Genomic DNA, 15,210 nt, shown 5'->3' on the forward strand with positions numbered 1-15,210 from the left:
ATAGCTACATAACTACCTCCTGCCTTTCATTCCCACCATAATTGTTAACTAAAATCTCACATTAATTTCATTTTTCGGCATGCTAGCGTGGGACACTTCGTGTGACAGATCACCCACAATCAAAGTAGATAGATGGCTTGTCAAGCATTAGAGCCGCAAATGATGAATAATACACTAGCAGGGGCGAATATGAATAGTATTCCTTTCGGAGTTCAACTCCGGAAGACATTTTTCTTTTCCTCTTTCGTATTCGAGATGCATAAAGCTTATCTACCTTCGTAATATATCGTAATTTGGTTGACAGAAAGAATTTCCTGCTTAGGAAGGCACGGATATGTTTCTACTAGATGTAGCTTAAGACACTAAACAATGTTTATAATAAGTTTTGTATAATTTGGGAAGGTTGAGATATGCGAAGAGAATACGATAGCTATTACAAAAAGGTTATACCACTAGGTGGGATATAGCTTTTACAAGCAGGAAATATACAATCTTTTAGTGATTCCAAAGAGAAATGATCTTGTATTTGTTTACCTTTAAAAATGAAACAATATTTTGCAACTTTGCTTTAAAATCCAAACATGGGTTGTTTGCTAAGCCTCTTAGAACTCATCTATGAATAGTAGAGCCTCGTGTTACTACGACGCAAACGCTACGTCAGTAGTAGATGTTCAAATTATAATTAAACAGCCTTCCCAAAGTATCAAAACCCAATATATTACATATATGAACCCATTGTTTGTAATGCAGCTTTTTAAATCGTTTCCCGGCACTTGAATCTATTCTATCTATTCTATAGGACTACCATTGCTCGATCCCTAACTATACAAATACCTAATATGTATAAAGAGATGCTCGGTATCTATCTGAGCTTTGGGATACACTCTGCCTTCCATTGGAATTACTGAGTCGTAATCAGCTGTTGGGGCTTGACGCCTGTCAAAACCCAGCTTTCCTCCTTGCTATATGTGGCCCCTCGTAGCATTCCAAATTTCTTGACTAACCATTCGGCACTTGTGTGACTCCGTGCTTGAGGGTCGCTCTTTGGAATGACAGGGCTTTTCAGGCCTCTCATAATGGTATCATCCTCAGCACGTTGCAAGTAAGCAAAAGAATAGCGCGTTTTGAATGCTTCCGACGGTAATGGGGCAACCCTATGAAGACAAGATTGCAACAGCCCATTAGACAAGAGAGACATGCCATCTCCAAGGTTAATAACAGCATGGCCAGGCTTGCATGCCACGTAGAGCCAATCTTGTGCACCTCGAGGGAGAACTTGTAGCCCGTTCTGGCGTGTAAATAGGAAAGTTAGGCTACCAAGATCGGTGTGAGGAGTCTGAGGAGCGCCGCGTTCAGTAATAGGCTGAGGATGGTATTTCAGTAGACGCAACAAGTCGGGAGATTGCATATTTGGTCGATGAAAATTTTCGAATACCTCTGAAGGATCAAGGCAAAGAGCCGACGATAAAGCCTTGTAAATTGCTTGACTGGCGTGCTGCACAAAGGCAATGAATTTTTCGAGCGACTCTTTGTGAGCATCAATAGGAGGTGGCCGAACAAAATCCCCAGTCTCTTCGAGGTTAAGGATACCATCTTTAGGGATCTACTATCTCGTTAACTCGGGACAATACAATTTGTCTCGGCAGTAGCTGATATGACTTACGCTATAGCTTTCAAAACCATCAGATTTACCACCAATGCCGCCGAAGTTGCGTCCCATGGGCTTATACCTAAATTCGCAATTAGATTATAAGATTATCTACAAGAGATGTGACTAATTGTGAAACTCACCCACTCAATTTCATCTTACCAAATTTTCCACCCATCTTATCTACATCATATTTCAGCTTTTCACTATTGTCAAGGCCAAATAGTTCCTCTTCAAGAGTGAAAATATCATTGACATGTTCAAGTATACCGTTCTTGGCAGAAATACTACGCAGATCGAGATAAAAGAAGCCGTCAAGAACGGAAGCTCTTAAAAGTTTGTTGATCTCATCTTCACTTTGTTCAATAAGTCTTTCAAGGTCCACCGTTTGGAGATTTGCGGTTGGAGCGTTAAGAGGAAGGTTCTCAACCATTGAGTTTTGGTATTTATTGATGTTTTCAGTAGACATTTTCAGGAAGAGAAAAGTATGTGATGTTTTCTTAATATGTATCAACGCAATGTTAAATCCACGTTGAGGTGTTGATTTTTTCAAGCGCTATGGTTGAAGCACGCTTTCCTTTGCCAACAGATTGCTATGCAAAATTTCACAGGATGATCGATAGGCTAGCATTTATAATTTATTTCCTCCGTACAGCCCCTGAGACTGATCGTCACTTCTCACCGTAGCGTAATCGGATCGCGGATACGGACGTGAAAACGATAATGCTTGCGTCATTTCGTCCAATACCTGCGGGATATAGACCCAAAAACGTCATTTTCGTGAAGGATTCTTTTGAAACTCATTGTTTCCTCATCCGTGCCGCCCAATATTGGAGCCGCGGGGCTGAATCCTAGTGCTAGCAAAGCGGCCATTTCTAGATCAGGATCTATCACTAAGTTAGCCTTATGTCTACTAAACAATCGGCCTGTAGTAATGAAGTCTTATCGGTTTGGCCAACCAACCCGCATCTACCAGCAGTGCTAAACATAGAATAGTATTTCAACGTTTGATCGCTCGAAAGCCAGGAGCCAGAGTCGGCGTTGTTGGCCCACAACGTACCCAGGCAGCCAAATCGTTTACAAAAAGTCCGAGAGAGCAAAAGAAAAATGTGCATATACAAGGATAGTAAGAGCACTAGTGCAAAGAGTTTGGCGCTATGGCTTTCTATGCGTTGATCATTTCTCCAATCTCGGCATATTTGGCAGGGAAAAAAACGGAAACCGGGAAAGAGAAATTCACACACAGTGTCAAAATAGGTACATCATTTCAACCGGTGGGATGATAGTATAACTGATCCTGAATAGGAATTTGGTCTTGGCTTTTTCTGAGATCGCTTGATAGTCGTATTCAACAGGCGTGTTCGGAGGACGGTCCGAAGGGCCGCGATCCGCTGCAGGGCTGACATCTAAGGATTCTAATCTGTAGCCATAGCCTGTAATACGCTATCTCCTGGCAGTGGTAAGGCATGTTATTCAGATATCTTGCTGACACCACGCCTCTCAAAGAGATACTAGGGGAACTAAATCTGGTAGAGCGATGGCTAAAATCGGAGATTTTCTCATACTATTGGACTATGGCAATATCGTTAGTACGATGTAGTCAATTTTGTAAGACGAAAGCTGCAGTAAACACTCATTTGAGCAGGCAGTTAATTGTCTCAATACAGAATAGGATTCTATGTTATAGGAGAAAGTAGAAAGAGGGTGATAAGGTATAAAAACGAGGTGTCCAACAATGTAGTCAACTGCAACTGACACGTGCCAGTTATAAGAGGTGGGATCGAATTGTTAAATCACGTTGCATCGAAAAATAGCGATTATTAATACGATGCCGACCTTGGGCGCACTCATTACCTTTTTCGGAGTGGTAGGCCATGCCGTAGCATTGTCACAGTGGGAGACCAATAGGTATGGTTCACAAACACCCATTTCAATGGGAAAGCATGCATCACTGTTACATTGATGATAAGGCGATGTAAAGCTAATGCATTCTAATGCAGGAAATCTACTTGGGGAACCTTAGATAATCCAACGTATCCCAAGTGGCTCTCTGATCCAAGCGTAAGCTACCCCTCTGCCCACTGCATCTACGTGCACAGCTAGATGATTCATTTTTGCATTCTGCGTACCCTTCAATACGGATGTTGAAGTAGCATCAACGATGATCTTTATGTTAACATGTGCCTTGTATTGTGTTCATAGATTCACCAACTGCAACCTAGAGGTAGCAGCTCTCCTCCTTGGGGCGCGCGCACTGCCGCCAACACAAATCCGTACACAAGCCCACCAGTCACAGGCGTTACTCGGAAATACAACTTCACCTTATCTAGAGGGCTGGCATCCCCCGATGGATATCAAAAGCATGTCATTCTCGTAAATGATCAATTTCCTGGCCCTTTGATTGAAGCGAATTGGGGTGATACTATCCAAGGTACGTGCCATCAAATTGCATTGATGTTAACAAGTGCACTTACACTCCTAGTGACGGTGAATAACAACATCACTGGACCAGGTGAAGGCACGGCTCTGCATTGGCACGGCTTTCTGCAAAAAGGGACGCAGTGGTTTGACGGTGTCCCAAGTGCTCAGCAGTGCCCCATTGTTCCTGGTCAATCACTGACGTAAGATGGGTTCTTTCACGTTACTTTGTCTCTTAAATTAACGGCTTCTAGTTATTCATTTCAAGCTGATCTCTATGGCACATCTTGGTATCACTCACATTTTTCTGCCCAATACGCGGGCGGCCTTCTCGGACCCATTCTCGTTCACGGCCCCACGAATGAGGACTATGATATTGATCTCGGTCCTGTTATCCTGGCTGATTGGTTCCACAAGGAATATTTTGACATTGTAAAGCTGGGTAAGTTTTAATGAAATGAGTATAGCAACATCAAGTTCATTTCCCAACTAACTGAGGTTAGTTGCCAGTACGGACTCCTCCAACTGGCTTCAATATTCCGACAACAATTTAATACAGGGCAAAGGGAACTTCGACTGTTCTTTAGTCACAGATGGCACGCCATGCTCAAATAATGCAGGTTACGCCAAGTTTAGGTTCCAGAAGGGTAAGAAACATCTTTTGCGTCTTATCAACACCAGCGCGGCCGGCCTTGAGCGTTTCAGTATCGACGGTCATACCTTGACCGTTGTAGCCAACGACTTCGTTCCTGTCCAGCCTTATAATGCGACCTATGTCACACTTGGTGTTGGTCAACGGCTGCATGTAATCGTTGAGGCAACCGGTGCTTCGGACGGGGCATACTGGATGCGCTCTAATATTTCTGAAATCTGCAACCTGCCTTTACAGCCACACGGATTGGCTGCCATCTACTATGATGATGCCGATACTAACGCCCTTCCCACAAGCGCTGCTAATTTCTACCCTGGCGATGATGGCACATGCACGACTGTAAGTTTTCTCTTTGTAATAATTGAATGTTTCTAATAATTATACAGGATCCTCTCGATGTTACTGTTCCATATTATGCAATCGAGCCGTCTGTGCCATCTCTAACTCAGTTCATTACTGTCAACGAAACTGTTAACGCCACGGGGCATCTTGTGTGGACTGTTGACGGATCGGCAGCTCATGTAGATTACAACAAAGCTATTTATCTCCTAGCCAACGAAGGTAATCTTACCTATCCATTGGAGCCCAATTGGAATGTCTACGATGTCTACGATAACAGCAGCGTTCGGCTTGTTATTCAGAACGCTCACGATTTCTCTCACGTAAGTGGCCTCTATGAACATGTCAGAACGATTTACCAATGGTACTAATGTGTTTAGCCGATTCATATACATGGTCATAATATATACATCCTTGCAGAAGGTGAAGGCACATGGGATAACAAGACAATCGTCCGCCCAAATAATCCCCAGCGCCGCGATACTCAACAGCTTCGTGCCAATGGATATATTGTCATTCAGTATGAGACCGATAACCCTGGAGTATGGCCCCTACACTGTCATATTGCGTGGCACGTCTCTATGGGTTTCTATATTGCCCTAATTGAAAGACCAGACGACATTCAACAGTCGCCAGTACCAAAGGCTATCAAGAATACATGTACCGCATGGAATAAGTACACGAAGTCTAATTTTGTGGATCAGATCGACAGTGGCGTCTAGATTTTCGATCCAGATCTTCCATCATGTATATATACCACTTCACTCAATTCAACATATTTTTACCTACTTAAGTACCCAGTTAAAGACTTTCATGCCGCTTCAAGTCAAGAAAGCGCTGTCCAGGCCGCCGAATCGGGCAAGTGCTGCTGTTTCAAGGGATTACAGCAGTGAGGGGCAGCGGAGGTCTGGAGGTGCCTTGCGTAGATATTTATACTTCGATATATAAACTATATGATTAAGTAGGTGATTTATAAAATATTACATATATATAAGTTTTCTTCTAAAAAAAGAGAAGTATTTTCACTGCAATTTATAAATTTTGAGCTTGTTAAGGCAAGAAAAGGAGCTATGTCCGATCGGGTGAAAAAACATCCCCAAGGAAAGTTAAACAGCTCCCCGCGCAAGACTCAAAATTTGACCCCCCGGTTCATATTTCAAGGAAGAAACTCTTCCATTCTACTATTCCAAAATATATCACCTCTAATACGTGGCTACAGAAGTATTTGCTCTATACCATGTCTCCTATCACGATGGATGTAGCGACCGACCCCGTGCAGGTCGAGTCTCCATCATCAGTCACCAAGGCCACTTCGTGGGCCTCTCTGCCAGTTGAAGTACGCCAAATGATACTGAGTCTAGTGGTGTTGCCTATCTCTGGGGGGAAATACAACGGGTTAGGCTCTCGAAATACGAGTGTCCCGATTGCGATGAACCGGAGGATGAGGTAACACAGCATTAGTATGTTGAGGCATCCATATCTCCTCCTCTAATCCCGGTGTATTCGATGCTAATCAACCCTCGAAGCAACAACATGATATTCACAACGTGTATTCAGTCTCTACTGGGTACTCTCAAACTCTGGAACCCCGCGAGGCATGGGGCAGAGGGGCTGGCACTGATGCTGTCTGCTTCCTCGCCCAGCGATACAGAGCATCGGTTTAATCGATGCGAAATTAAGGATGGTTATCCATTTCACTACGCCGAAGATCTAGATCTTGCACCTGGAATTGTTGATTTCCACCGGGCGAACATTGCTGATCCATTTACCCGTCATTTTCATCGCGGCTGCCCTCCGCCGTTGTACAGCGAGCATGTCAAAAGGGTTCAGGGGACTTCTCTCCGTTTAGAACCACGAAGGGATGGGCAAGGCCGCTTTATCAGTCAATACAAGAGTCTTCCTGCCGTGCCCATCATCAAAGGACTGATCATGCGCAGACAGTTTCGCAGGGACTTTCACGTAAGGACACTGTCATTGCTACTTGATCAAAGTTTGTGGCATTGGAGTGGTTCCACTTCGAGAGGACTATGTCACCGGAGCGCCATAAGCAAGTTTCCTTTGATCAAGGTATGAAACGCGGACCAGTCTTTACGGTGAGCATCTGATAAAGCTAACGCCCCTTTCTCAGGGTTCCAATTGCACTTATTGCCTTCCCTGCCGAAAACATTTTACACAGTGGGAAATTCCCAAAATTGAGCGCGGTGATGGTCTCGAAGAATTAAGATCTGAAGTTTCCCCACATGCTCAAGCTTACCTACCTAGGGAAATGGCAAAGCTTTCTCAAAGGCTAGAGCAGTTCTGCCCGCCATGGCAGATGGATACGGCTACCTTTCTTCAGTCTATTATTCAACAAAGAGAATCGCCCAAGATGTTTAACAGCTCCCTAAAACGCATAATCCTGCGTTGTTTGCTTTCAAACTCAGACAGAAGCAGACAAGATTTCGAATCGCTTGTAATTCTCGCAGCTAAAGCGGCTCTGTCGCTTCCCCAGCTGGAAGTCATTGAGCTTTGGGTACCTGTCTTGACGGACAGGAATGCAGCGCATACATCTTCCGATACAGTTATGAAGATGGTCGAGCCAGTATCGTTTGGAGGAGTTGTGAAGAGACCCTGATGGTTCAGGCGCGGATTATCGCCAAGTGGGGTGAGGTGGCCCAGAAACTCTCGCACTCGACTTTCGCATACAACGTTGTCCCATTTGCAGAGACGAAGGCAGATATTTCCAATTCGGATGGAACCTGCATATATCAACATCTACTGCTTAAAGATTTAGTGTTTGATCCCATTACGCAGATCATCCTGGAGAACGAGCCTTATGAATGGAGCTTAGGCAAGAAAAGCGATTCATCGCAGCAGGGAAATCTTCTGAATTCAAATCTCGCAAGTCCAAATTCATTGAGTGGCGATCAATTAATGTATGCCCTTGGGCCGAATGTTGACCTTGCGTTACTGCAAGCCGATCTTATGGCTTTTGATGCTGAGGTTACCGCCTTTCTCCAACAGCATTATGGGTAGTACAACGTGATAATTTATTCAAGAGAAATCTATGGAGTAGTGTCTCTGGGAAACCTTCCAACAAGTCAGGATAGGGATGATTCTTGGACATAAAATAATAATATGGTGGCGCATTACCGGCGGCGCATATCTGTTGCTTTACTCTAAAAGATGATATTTAGAGGATATGGGATATAGAGAATTCTATGGATTGGGAGACGGGAACATGCAAGACCAACTAATCTACTCGCGTCATTTAGATGGGGAATGTAACTCGTTGCAGTATACAGTGGGTTTTTAAGGGGGAATCCAGATGTCAACTCCATAAAAACTTTCAACTTCTCTCGTTAACTTGCTTGTCGTCCACAGCGTGAGACCAAGTCCAATCAGCGGTAAATCTCATCTTATGAACGTCCATAGAATATACAGTCGTAGACGAGCTGATTTTGCAACTGTGCCTCCAGCTGGAGGTCTATTCCCTTCACAAACTCGTCGTCGGGGCTTTTGATTCCCGTCTCAAAATCCGTGCGTCTAAGATTAGGAGTCGCATACAGTCTATTAAAAAAGATATATTTTCTAGTCTATATAAGAGGATATATATGCGCATGTTATCCCTAGATATCATCGATCAAAGGGCTTAATCCTTGCGCTGAACCCAGGCGATTCTCGAAGTAAAACCTCAGTCGCTCAACCGTCACACGATCACTCATAAACTTGGCAAATGTCGTCGGATTTGTGTGAGGTGTGTTCATTATATTCCGATATGGTGATTCAGAGGAGTCGATATCTTTCCGAACACTCAAAGGGACAGTCTTTTGATGATCAGAGCTGAGGAGAAAGTTGTGGAAGAGCTTTGCACTTTCAGGATGCGGCGCATTCTTTAGGATTGCGGCAGTCTGAGGCCAAGTGACAAATTCTGCGTCATTCGGGAAAGAAATGTTGACGTTTTTCCCGGGGTTAAATCCACCAAAGCTTGTAAACGTGGCTGATTGAGAGTAGTTGGCTCCGCTCACGATAGTAAGAGGGGTAGCAGTCCCACGAACCCATCGAGGATTTTGCTTCAAAAGATCATCAAACCACTTGGTCCCAAGCTGCTGCATACTAAACGTACTCTTTTAGCTAGATCCTTTTCTTTTCCCAAAGTAGCCAACTTACATCTGATAGAAAGCAAAAAGAACAGCGTCATCGTCATTGGGGTATGTTAGGACGAGTTTGTTTTTAAATTCCGGTTTTAAGAGATCGCTGTAAGAAGATATGTTTTTGATATTTGGCAGTTTGGCAGTATTCCAGGAAATACTCCAGAAAAATATGCTGTATCCATACCACGAAGCCGATATGGAATCTTTGAATGCCGAATATACTTTGTCAAATCCGACGGGGGCGTAGTTGAGCAGAGCACCTTCCTGTTGCCAACGTGGAAAGTCTTGTAGTGTTTGAAGAATGATGCTATCAACGAAAACATTGTTATTATATAGCTGTTGGTCAATTTCGCCGTCGAGATATTTGGAGAGATCCACAGTAATATTCAGTGTCATCCCGGGAAAGCGCTCCTCGAAAGCGCTTTTCAAAGAGTCTTGTTGATCTTTTTCGTCGCCACCATGCCAAACTGTAACAGTTCCACCTTCTTTGAGAGCAGCATTGTAGATTTCTTCAATTGTCCGAGTTTCCACTAGTGGGCGCGAATTAAATCCAAGAACGGTGTCATAAGCAAAGGTTTGCCCAAGAAGGAGGGCTGCTGTTAAAAATCTAGACATGATGGGTTCAAAGGGTAGTAGAGAGATGTTTAAAATGATGTGAAGATGATCCAAAATCAACAACCATAGATGCGGTTCCAGGTCAAAGCTTTTATATTCAGCTTCGAATGCTGTGCCACCTACCGTATTCCCATTAGTTATAAAATAAGTCACATCGCTCGGTTTCATTATGGATCATTCATTTAATCAATCACTCCACAATTCACGCCCACTCGGAATTACTATTCTCATAAATAGTAGAGCCCACGCTGTCCTCCGAAGAAATCTAACGGCGTTTACAGCGTGCCGCGCGTTTAAGTGGAAGAATGTGGGATGCTTTATAAGCGTGTCATCAGGGGTGCTAGAGACTAGTTCTCAGCTCGGAAAGCAGCTCTTCGGATCAACCTCCAAATAATTATAAATTTATTATTAATGTTTATAGAGATAATATGTTTTAGTAGCGCTGCAGTATACAAAGTTTGAGCTCTGGTATATATAAACTCAGGTTAAGAATAATCTCGTACCCAAGGTTATAGTCGGGTACTAGTGAGAAGTATACGTGGTGGTTCGCAATAGGTACTATCTTACCGGACTATTCTGAAATTAGTCTTTTATGGGGCCATGCTTTTCTAAGCAAAGATCATCTGTAATTCTCTTCGGAGTACTCCGTATTACAGGTGATACGGCAAGTCGATACGGCACATGTTGAAATCGAATGTTTAATTATAGGAGTGGCACCTTGGAGAAATGCTTCAAAATTATATGTTTGAGATTTGGCCGCGTTCACGAGACTCACACTCTCCGGTGGAGATGAAATGTCCAGATGAGGAATTCGAGATTGTCTTACCAGATTCGCCGTCAATTTGGCTGGCTATTGATGACTTACTGCCTAAATGACCTCGCGTTTCTTCTTTTTGGCCAACATCAATTGGTTCGCTTGGTTCGCAAATATATTGTAGAGTCGCGCGTCTGGCAATTGTTACCACAAACATCTATTCACCTGCGAGCTGACCTCAAAAGTAACCTCTCATTGTGGACAGACGGTATAAAATGCAAGCACACAGGCCCCAAATACACTGTTAATAAAGTGTAATAAACCTGTAAATCGTCTCACCTATTTAATCGAAGTATCATAAACAGTCACTTCTCTACCGGATACGGCTATTCGTACACAAGCTCTCTGTAAATCCTCATTCTTCATAGCACTTACATGTATTTTTGCTTACCCCACATCTCAGATTAAGCATCAATTTGACATTTGCCCCATAAGTCAGCAGTGGAGTCGCTGGGCCTCAGACTTGTTAGCCACGATTTTCTCATCAGATCCATAGCGTCCGCCTCAGCCCCAGATACCAACAACATTTCAGCTATTTTTCCATTCTCCTACTCTACTGCTAGAAATAACAGAGTGCAGCCCATGATATTGGCTTTATTTACGTCGGCAGATCTAGCTAGGAGCTGGTCCACAATGCCCCTATGGCCATTTTCAGCAGCGATAGGTAGCGTCGTTCTCAGGTTCATGTAGTTGCGTTGCGCAATGCTCCTTCTTTTTCCTTCTTGCCCGGTATCTCAGGAGTGTTGTCATGCTGGAAGTATGTATCTGTCTTCAATATATTTGCTGATGGTGGTCATGGCGCTCTTCCATAGCATCAGATCTTTAATGGATGGCGCCGAAAGCGGGTACAGGTCGATCAAAGCGGCTTGCTGTTCTAACCTTGGAGAGCAAATGGATATTTCTGCCGTTCCGACGAATACGTATACTTTTTTCTACATTTTTTCTGGGGTTACTAATAATGCAAACAATTAACCATTTAATCATTTGCTATTGTTCTTCGTTCTACGCCTTGCTCCAACTCTCCAGTCACATTTCTGTACATCATGTTCCTATCATTAGAAAAGCTTTTTCGCATGAGCCAAAAGTTTATTTCAACTACATGTATACCCCAATGAGGTGGCCAAGTACAATCTTGCAATAGCTAGATTCAATCGATATGCACCTATCTGCATTATAAAGAATGAAGATTAAGATGACTCTCTGCGATTGTCGCCCCAGCTTTTCATCTCCGTCTGGCTTTCCTCTATCTGCTGCAGCTTGTCCTCTTCGGAACTTTGTGCAGCCTTGTTGTAACGCACAGTAGTTCCAAACACTGGTGAGAAAGAGATTGTCAGTTTTTTAATATATTGTGGCGTTGGATCTTTACCGTCAGTATCTTCAGGTAGTATAGGCTCCGACAAGGCCATACAATAGGCAGCACGTAGTATCGTAGAGAACTTGGTTGTATACGAGGAGCCACCATTGTGATGAATTGAGATAATCCCGAGCACGATGCTTAGAAGAGTCATGCCGAGGGCGATTCCATACGCAAGCCAGAGTGTTCCTGCGGCGTATGAGTAAATCAAGGAGTAAGCCGTCACAGTTACAGCTACACCCGACGGTGCGTAAGGGGAAGAGTAATTGGGTCTGCAGGTACATCAGTGAACTACACAAGAAGTTAACGGTAGGTTTCGAAAGATGGCTTGACTAACTGCAAGAAGATATTGCTCATGAGGGATACAGTGGCATTACGGAACAACTCTTCCATCATGCTGGCGACAGGGATAGAGGAATTAGGCGCTTGGTCGACAGAAAAGCCCTTCCAGGGCGCATAGCCCTGATCTACAGCCCCCTCCAGTGTGCCTGCCGCGCTTCCCTCCCTGTCCCTGGAAAGAGGTTGTATAAAGTTGAAATCTTTAGTTCCCAGGAGCCGTGTCGATGCCATTTGAGTGTCTATTATTTGCCTCTGCAGGGAAAGGTCATAGGTGATAGCTCCCACAAACATGCGCCCGAAAGCGTCCATAACGGCCTGGTAGGCAAGATTCTCCACCAATGTGAGGTCATCGACGAACGTGCCGTCACTTTGTTGACTCTGTAGCGGATATGCCCCTGCTACCCCTGTCTGGCTGGTGACAATGTTGAACGAGCCTTGTGTCGTGAGATTTACGCTCTGGATGTTGTTGACATATGTGAAGTTAGCCTCGTATGAGGTATTATACATCGTACATTTTGTTATAGTCATGTTGGCTATGTAATTCAAAGCCTCTTTAGTAAATGAAACCGAGTCGTTTTTGGGTGTATAAGATAGGCATGGATAGCTGGTTAACCCTTGGACCATCCCTGGTAGGGCTGCGACTAGGAGCGTAAGTGGTTCTGTGCCCCCATCCAACGGTCCGACGCTTTGCGAAGGTGATTTATACGGAGTTTGAGAAGTATTCAAGGTCATACCAGGGAAGGGCAGAAAACTGTTGTGTAGATTCATATCGGTAGTCGGCACCCAAGAAATATAACCGAAAGATTGCGAGCAGCCGGAACCCATCTTTCCATTAACTCCCGCTGACATTGTCGTGAGAATATTATTCGTAATGTTATCGTGCAGAACCGATTCCTCGTTAAGGCTTTCGCATGACAGTGCTGGTCCGGGAAACTTCAAGAACCACGTAGCATTTTGGTGCGGTGATGATATTGGCAGTATGCGGCCACCTGCCGTGCTTCCCGCCACTGCTTGCAGAACAGAATACTGCGGAGCGCTATATTTATACCAAGGGGAGGCGCTGACCTGACCTTGTAAGTTGGCAAAGTTCAGACTGGTAAAATCAATTTGGGGGACCCTGGTCGTTGACATAGATGTTGTTGCTGACCACTTAACATTGAGAGTAGCCGGTGTTATGAAGGACGTGATGGATAGAAGCCTAAAAATTATTAGCAGGCTGATATATATATATATATATATATATAATCTGGATTGTGCAAACCAGAAGATAGTGGCTAATGCCATCCGGATCGGGCTCTTCTTCCATAGTCGGAAGTCAAACATGCTCCAAATACTAGTTGTTGCAGTCGCCAGGTTGTCAATCACCTCTAGCTTTGAAGACTGTGTCCTAATGGCTACCCATAGCGCTTGGTTTGCCGCAGTGTTTATCACGACACCTAGAGCAGAGTGGACCAGGAAAGCAAAGACCGCTCCCGCAGCCAGATTGACTTGCTGTCCCGTTAAGCCGCCGGAAAAGCCTTTGAAATAGACGGCATTTGACGGTGGTTTTCCGGAGAGACTCTGATAAAAGAAGTGATGACCGATGGTAAATGCGGCGCCGAACAGTAGCATAGTCGCCATCGTCCCCCTGGCAGGGTGAGTTGCCCACTCTGGCAACATAGTCGGGAGTTGATGAGTGTCTTTAGACGTCAGTTGGATTTTGAAGACGTCTGGTCTGTTACTGACGCTAGAGATTGTGGTATCTATCACAAATCTGCTAGCTTCTCAATGAGAGCTTGCAGAGGATTGAGTGTTTGCTGGAACAAAATTTCAAAGTGTTACGCAAATTGGGAGCTGGAATAGCTGCGGTTCGCGTAGGCCTCCACTTTATTCATTACAGGGATACTCTGTATGCGGAAGGGGATTCACACCCACCAACGAGCGAGGCTTTCTTCTTATCGCCTCACCTTGAATATCTGCCTTGCTGATCACAAAAGTCAGTCAAGGTCAGTATGAATTGATGCCGTGCGGCTACGAGTGTCTTGAGTGGCATTTCATGCCTTCGATGTGCGAAATAGAACTACAGTCTTCTCATTCATCACGCGTATGGACACGGCACACAGAAAAAATTTGTATGCATCGTACTCTTGCAACGGACAAGATAGCATCCTCAATGTGTGGCGCAAAAGTGCAAATACCGTGCCTTGCCATGGTCCAATAATAAACAATTCCCACCTTCTACAGTAGCATTATCGTATATTTTGGCTCTATTAGAAGTCCTACGAACTATTTCTACATAGAAAGAATAGCCATCACCAATAGTGCCAAAGTAGTGAAGGAACTTGGGCCCGGTGATAAAGCCGTCGCCTGCATGGTGGTGGTGTGGGGCTAAGGATTGTGAGTTTTACGCAAAAGTGGTGTGTTTAGCAAAAGAAGGGGCACATAACGCTTAACATTGGTGGGAGAGGTGGTTTATACTTGCAGGCTGGGGAGAGAAAAATAACGCAGCTTTAAAATAGAAGGAAAAGGATTTCGATACCAAATAGTGTGCCCGGAGATCACCAAGACATGCCTAGTTGTAGGTATCGATCTTTGCGCCAAACCGTTTGCTAAATATCGAGTAACAAGGACAAAGGCGTCAAGCTAGCCACCAATTAATATACCAAATGGATAACATCTCCCCATCGGTAGATAACTAGGACCAGCTAGGACCTTGGTCCATAATTTTCGTTTAGGGGCTATTTATTTACGATATCTGGAAGGTGATACCGCCCCCAAGTGCAATTGTCAAGGATAGCGCTCCTTCACATACTCATTACCCCAGGATTGTTGAATCCTCTTGGCGACACCAGAAAAGACGAGTAACTTATCACTAGAAGATGTCAGTTCTATATAATACATGCACACCGCATCGGCCTA

The 15,210-nt window shown here is 44.2% G+C and overlaps 6 protein-coding genes across 7 annotated transcripts; 3 read left to right on the top strand and 3 right to left on the bottom strand.

Annotated features, from left to right (window-relative positions):
- Positions 1 to 901: 901 nt before the first annotated feature.
- On the bottom strand, positions 902 to 2,117 carry TrAFT101_011691 (uncharacterized protein; the record flags this gene model as incomplete). The annotated part of the gene is made up of 3 exons (XM_024900798.2): positions 902 to 1,603; positions 1,664 to 1,730; positions 1,792 to 2,117. 3 exons carry the CDS (start codon positions 2,115 to 2,117, stop codon positions 902 to 904), a joined length of 1,095 nt encoding a protein of 364 aa, XP_024757883.2.
- Positions 2,118 to 3,476: 1,359 nt separating this feature from the next.
- On the top strand, positions 3,477 to 4,519 carry TrAFT101_011692 (uncharacterized protein; the record flags this gene model as incomplete). The annotated part of the gene is made up of 5 exons (XM_024910109.2): positions 3,477 to 3,556; positions 3,649 to 3,709; positions 3,851 to 4,079; positions 4,131 to 4,269; positions 4,321 to 4,519. 5 exons carry the CDS (start codon positions 3,477 to 3,479, stop codon positions 4,517 to 4,519), a joined length of 708 nt encoding a protein of 235 aa, XP_024757882.2.
- A 394-nt stretch (positions 4,520 to 4,913) lies between these two features.
- Positions 4,914 to 5,779, top strand: TrAFT101_011693 (uncharacterized protein; the record flags this gene model as incomplete). The annotated part of the gene is made up of 3 exons (XM_066129344.1): positions 4,914 to 5,057; positions 5,105 to 5,380; positions 5,438 to 5,779. 3 exons carry the CDS (start codon positions 4,914 to 4,916, stop codon positions 5,777 to 5,779), a joined length of 762 nt encoding a protein of 253 aa, XP_065985476.1.
- Positions 5,780 to 6,309: 530 nt separating this feature from the next.
- TrAFT101_011694 (uncharacterized protein) lies at positions 6,310 to 8,072 on the top strand (the record flags this gene model as incomplete). Its single annotated transcript, XM_066129345.1, has 3 exons — positions 6,310 to 6,503; positions 6,584 to 7,016; positions 7,590 to 8,072. The coding sequence occupies 3 exons, from the start codon at positions 6,310 to 6,312 to the stop codon at positions 8,070 to 8,072; spliced, it is 1,110 nt and encodes a 369-aa protein (XP_065985477.1).
- A 593-nt stretch (positions 8,073 to 8,665) lies between these two features.
- TrAFT101_011695 (uncharacterized protein) lies at positions 8,666 to 9,805 on the bottom strand (the record flags this gene model as incomplete). The annotated part of the gene is made up of 2 exons (XM_024900828.2): positions 8,666 to 9,152; positions 9,207 to 9,805. The coding sequence occupies 2 exons, from the start codon at positions 9,803 to 9,805 to the stop codon at positions 8,666 to 8,668; spliced, it is 1,086 nt and encodes a 361-aa protein (XP_024757880.1).
- A 1,891-nt stretch (positions 9,806 to 11,696) lies between these two features.
- TrAFT101_011696 (uncharacterized protein) lies at positions 11,697 to 14,158 on the bottom strand. 2 transcript variants are annotated; one of them, XM_024900787.2, is made up of 3 exons: positions 13,574 to 14,158; positions 12,311 to 13,510; positions 11,697 to 12,245 (listed from the first exon to the last, which is right to left on the bottom strand). In XM_024900787.2, exons 1-3 carry the CDS (start codon positions 13,969 to 13,971, stop codon positions 11,807 to 11,809), a joined length of 2,037 nt encoding a protein of 678 aa, XP_024757879.2. In that variant the 5' UTR covers positions 13,972 to 14,158; the 3' UTR covers positions 11,697 to 11,806. The 2 variants fall into 2 exon arrangements, with proteins under 2 accessions (XP_024757879.2, XP_065985478.1); XM_066129346.1 differs by having other exon boundaries at positions 11,697 to 13,510.
- Between the last annotated feature and the right edge of the window lie 1,052 nt (positions 14,159 to 15,210).

The sequence above is a fragment of the Trichoderma asperellum genome, chromosome 7 (genome assembly GCF_020647865.1).
Source record: "Trichoderma asperellum chromosome 7, complete sequence".
Taxonomy (NCBI): Eukaryota; Fungi; Ascomycota; class Sordariomycetes; order Hypocreales; family Hypocreaceae; genus Trichoderma; species Trichoderma asperellum.

What these genes read in the sequence shown, in the direction of transcription:
- TrAFT101_011696 (XM_024900787.2), bottom strand. Translation starts at nt 13,971, where the DNA reads ATGTTGCCAGAGTGGGCAACTCACCCTGCCAGGGGGACGATGGCGACT. An exon ending in GCATTAGCCACTATCTTCTG is followed by an intron (nt 13,511 to 13,573) that starts GTTTGCACAATC and finishes AATAATTTTTAG; the next exon opens with GCTTCTATCCATCACGTCCT. An exon ending in ATGAGCAATATCTTCTTGCA is followed by an intron (nt 12,246 to 12,310) that starts GTTAGTCAAGCC and finishes ATGTACCTGCAG; the next exon opens with ACCCAATTACTCTTCCCCTT.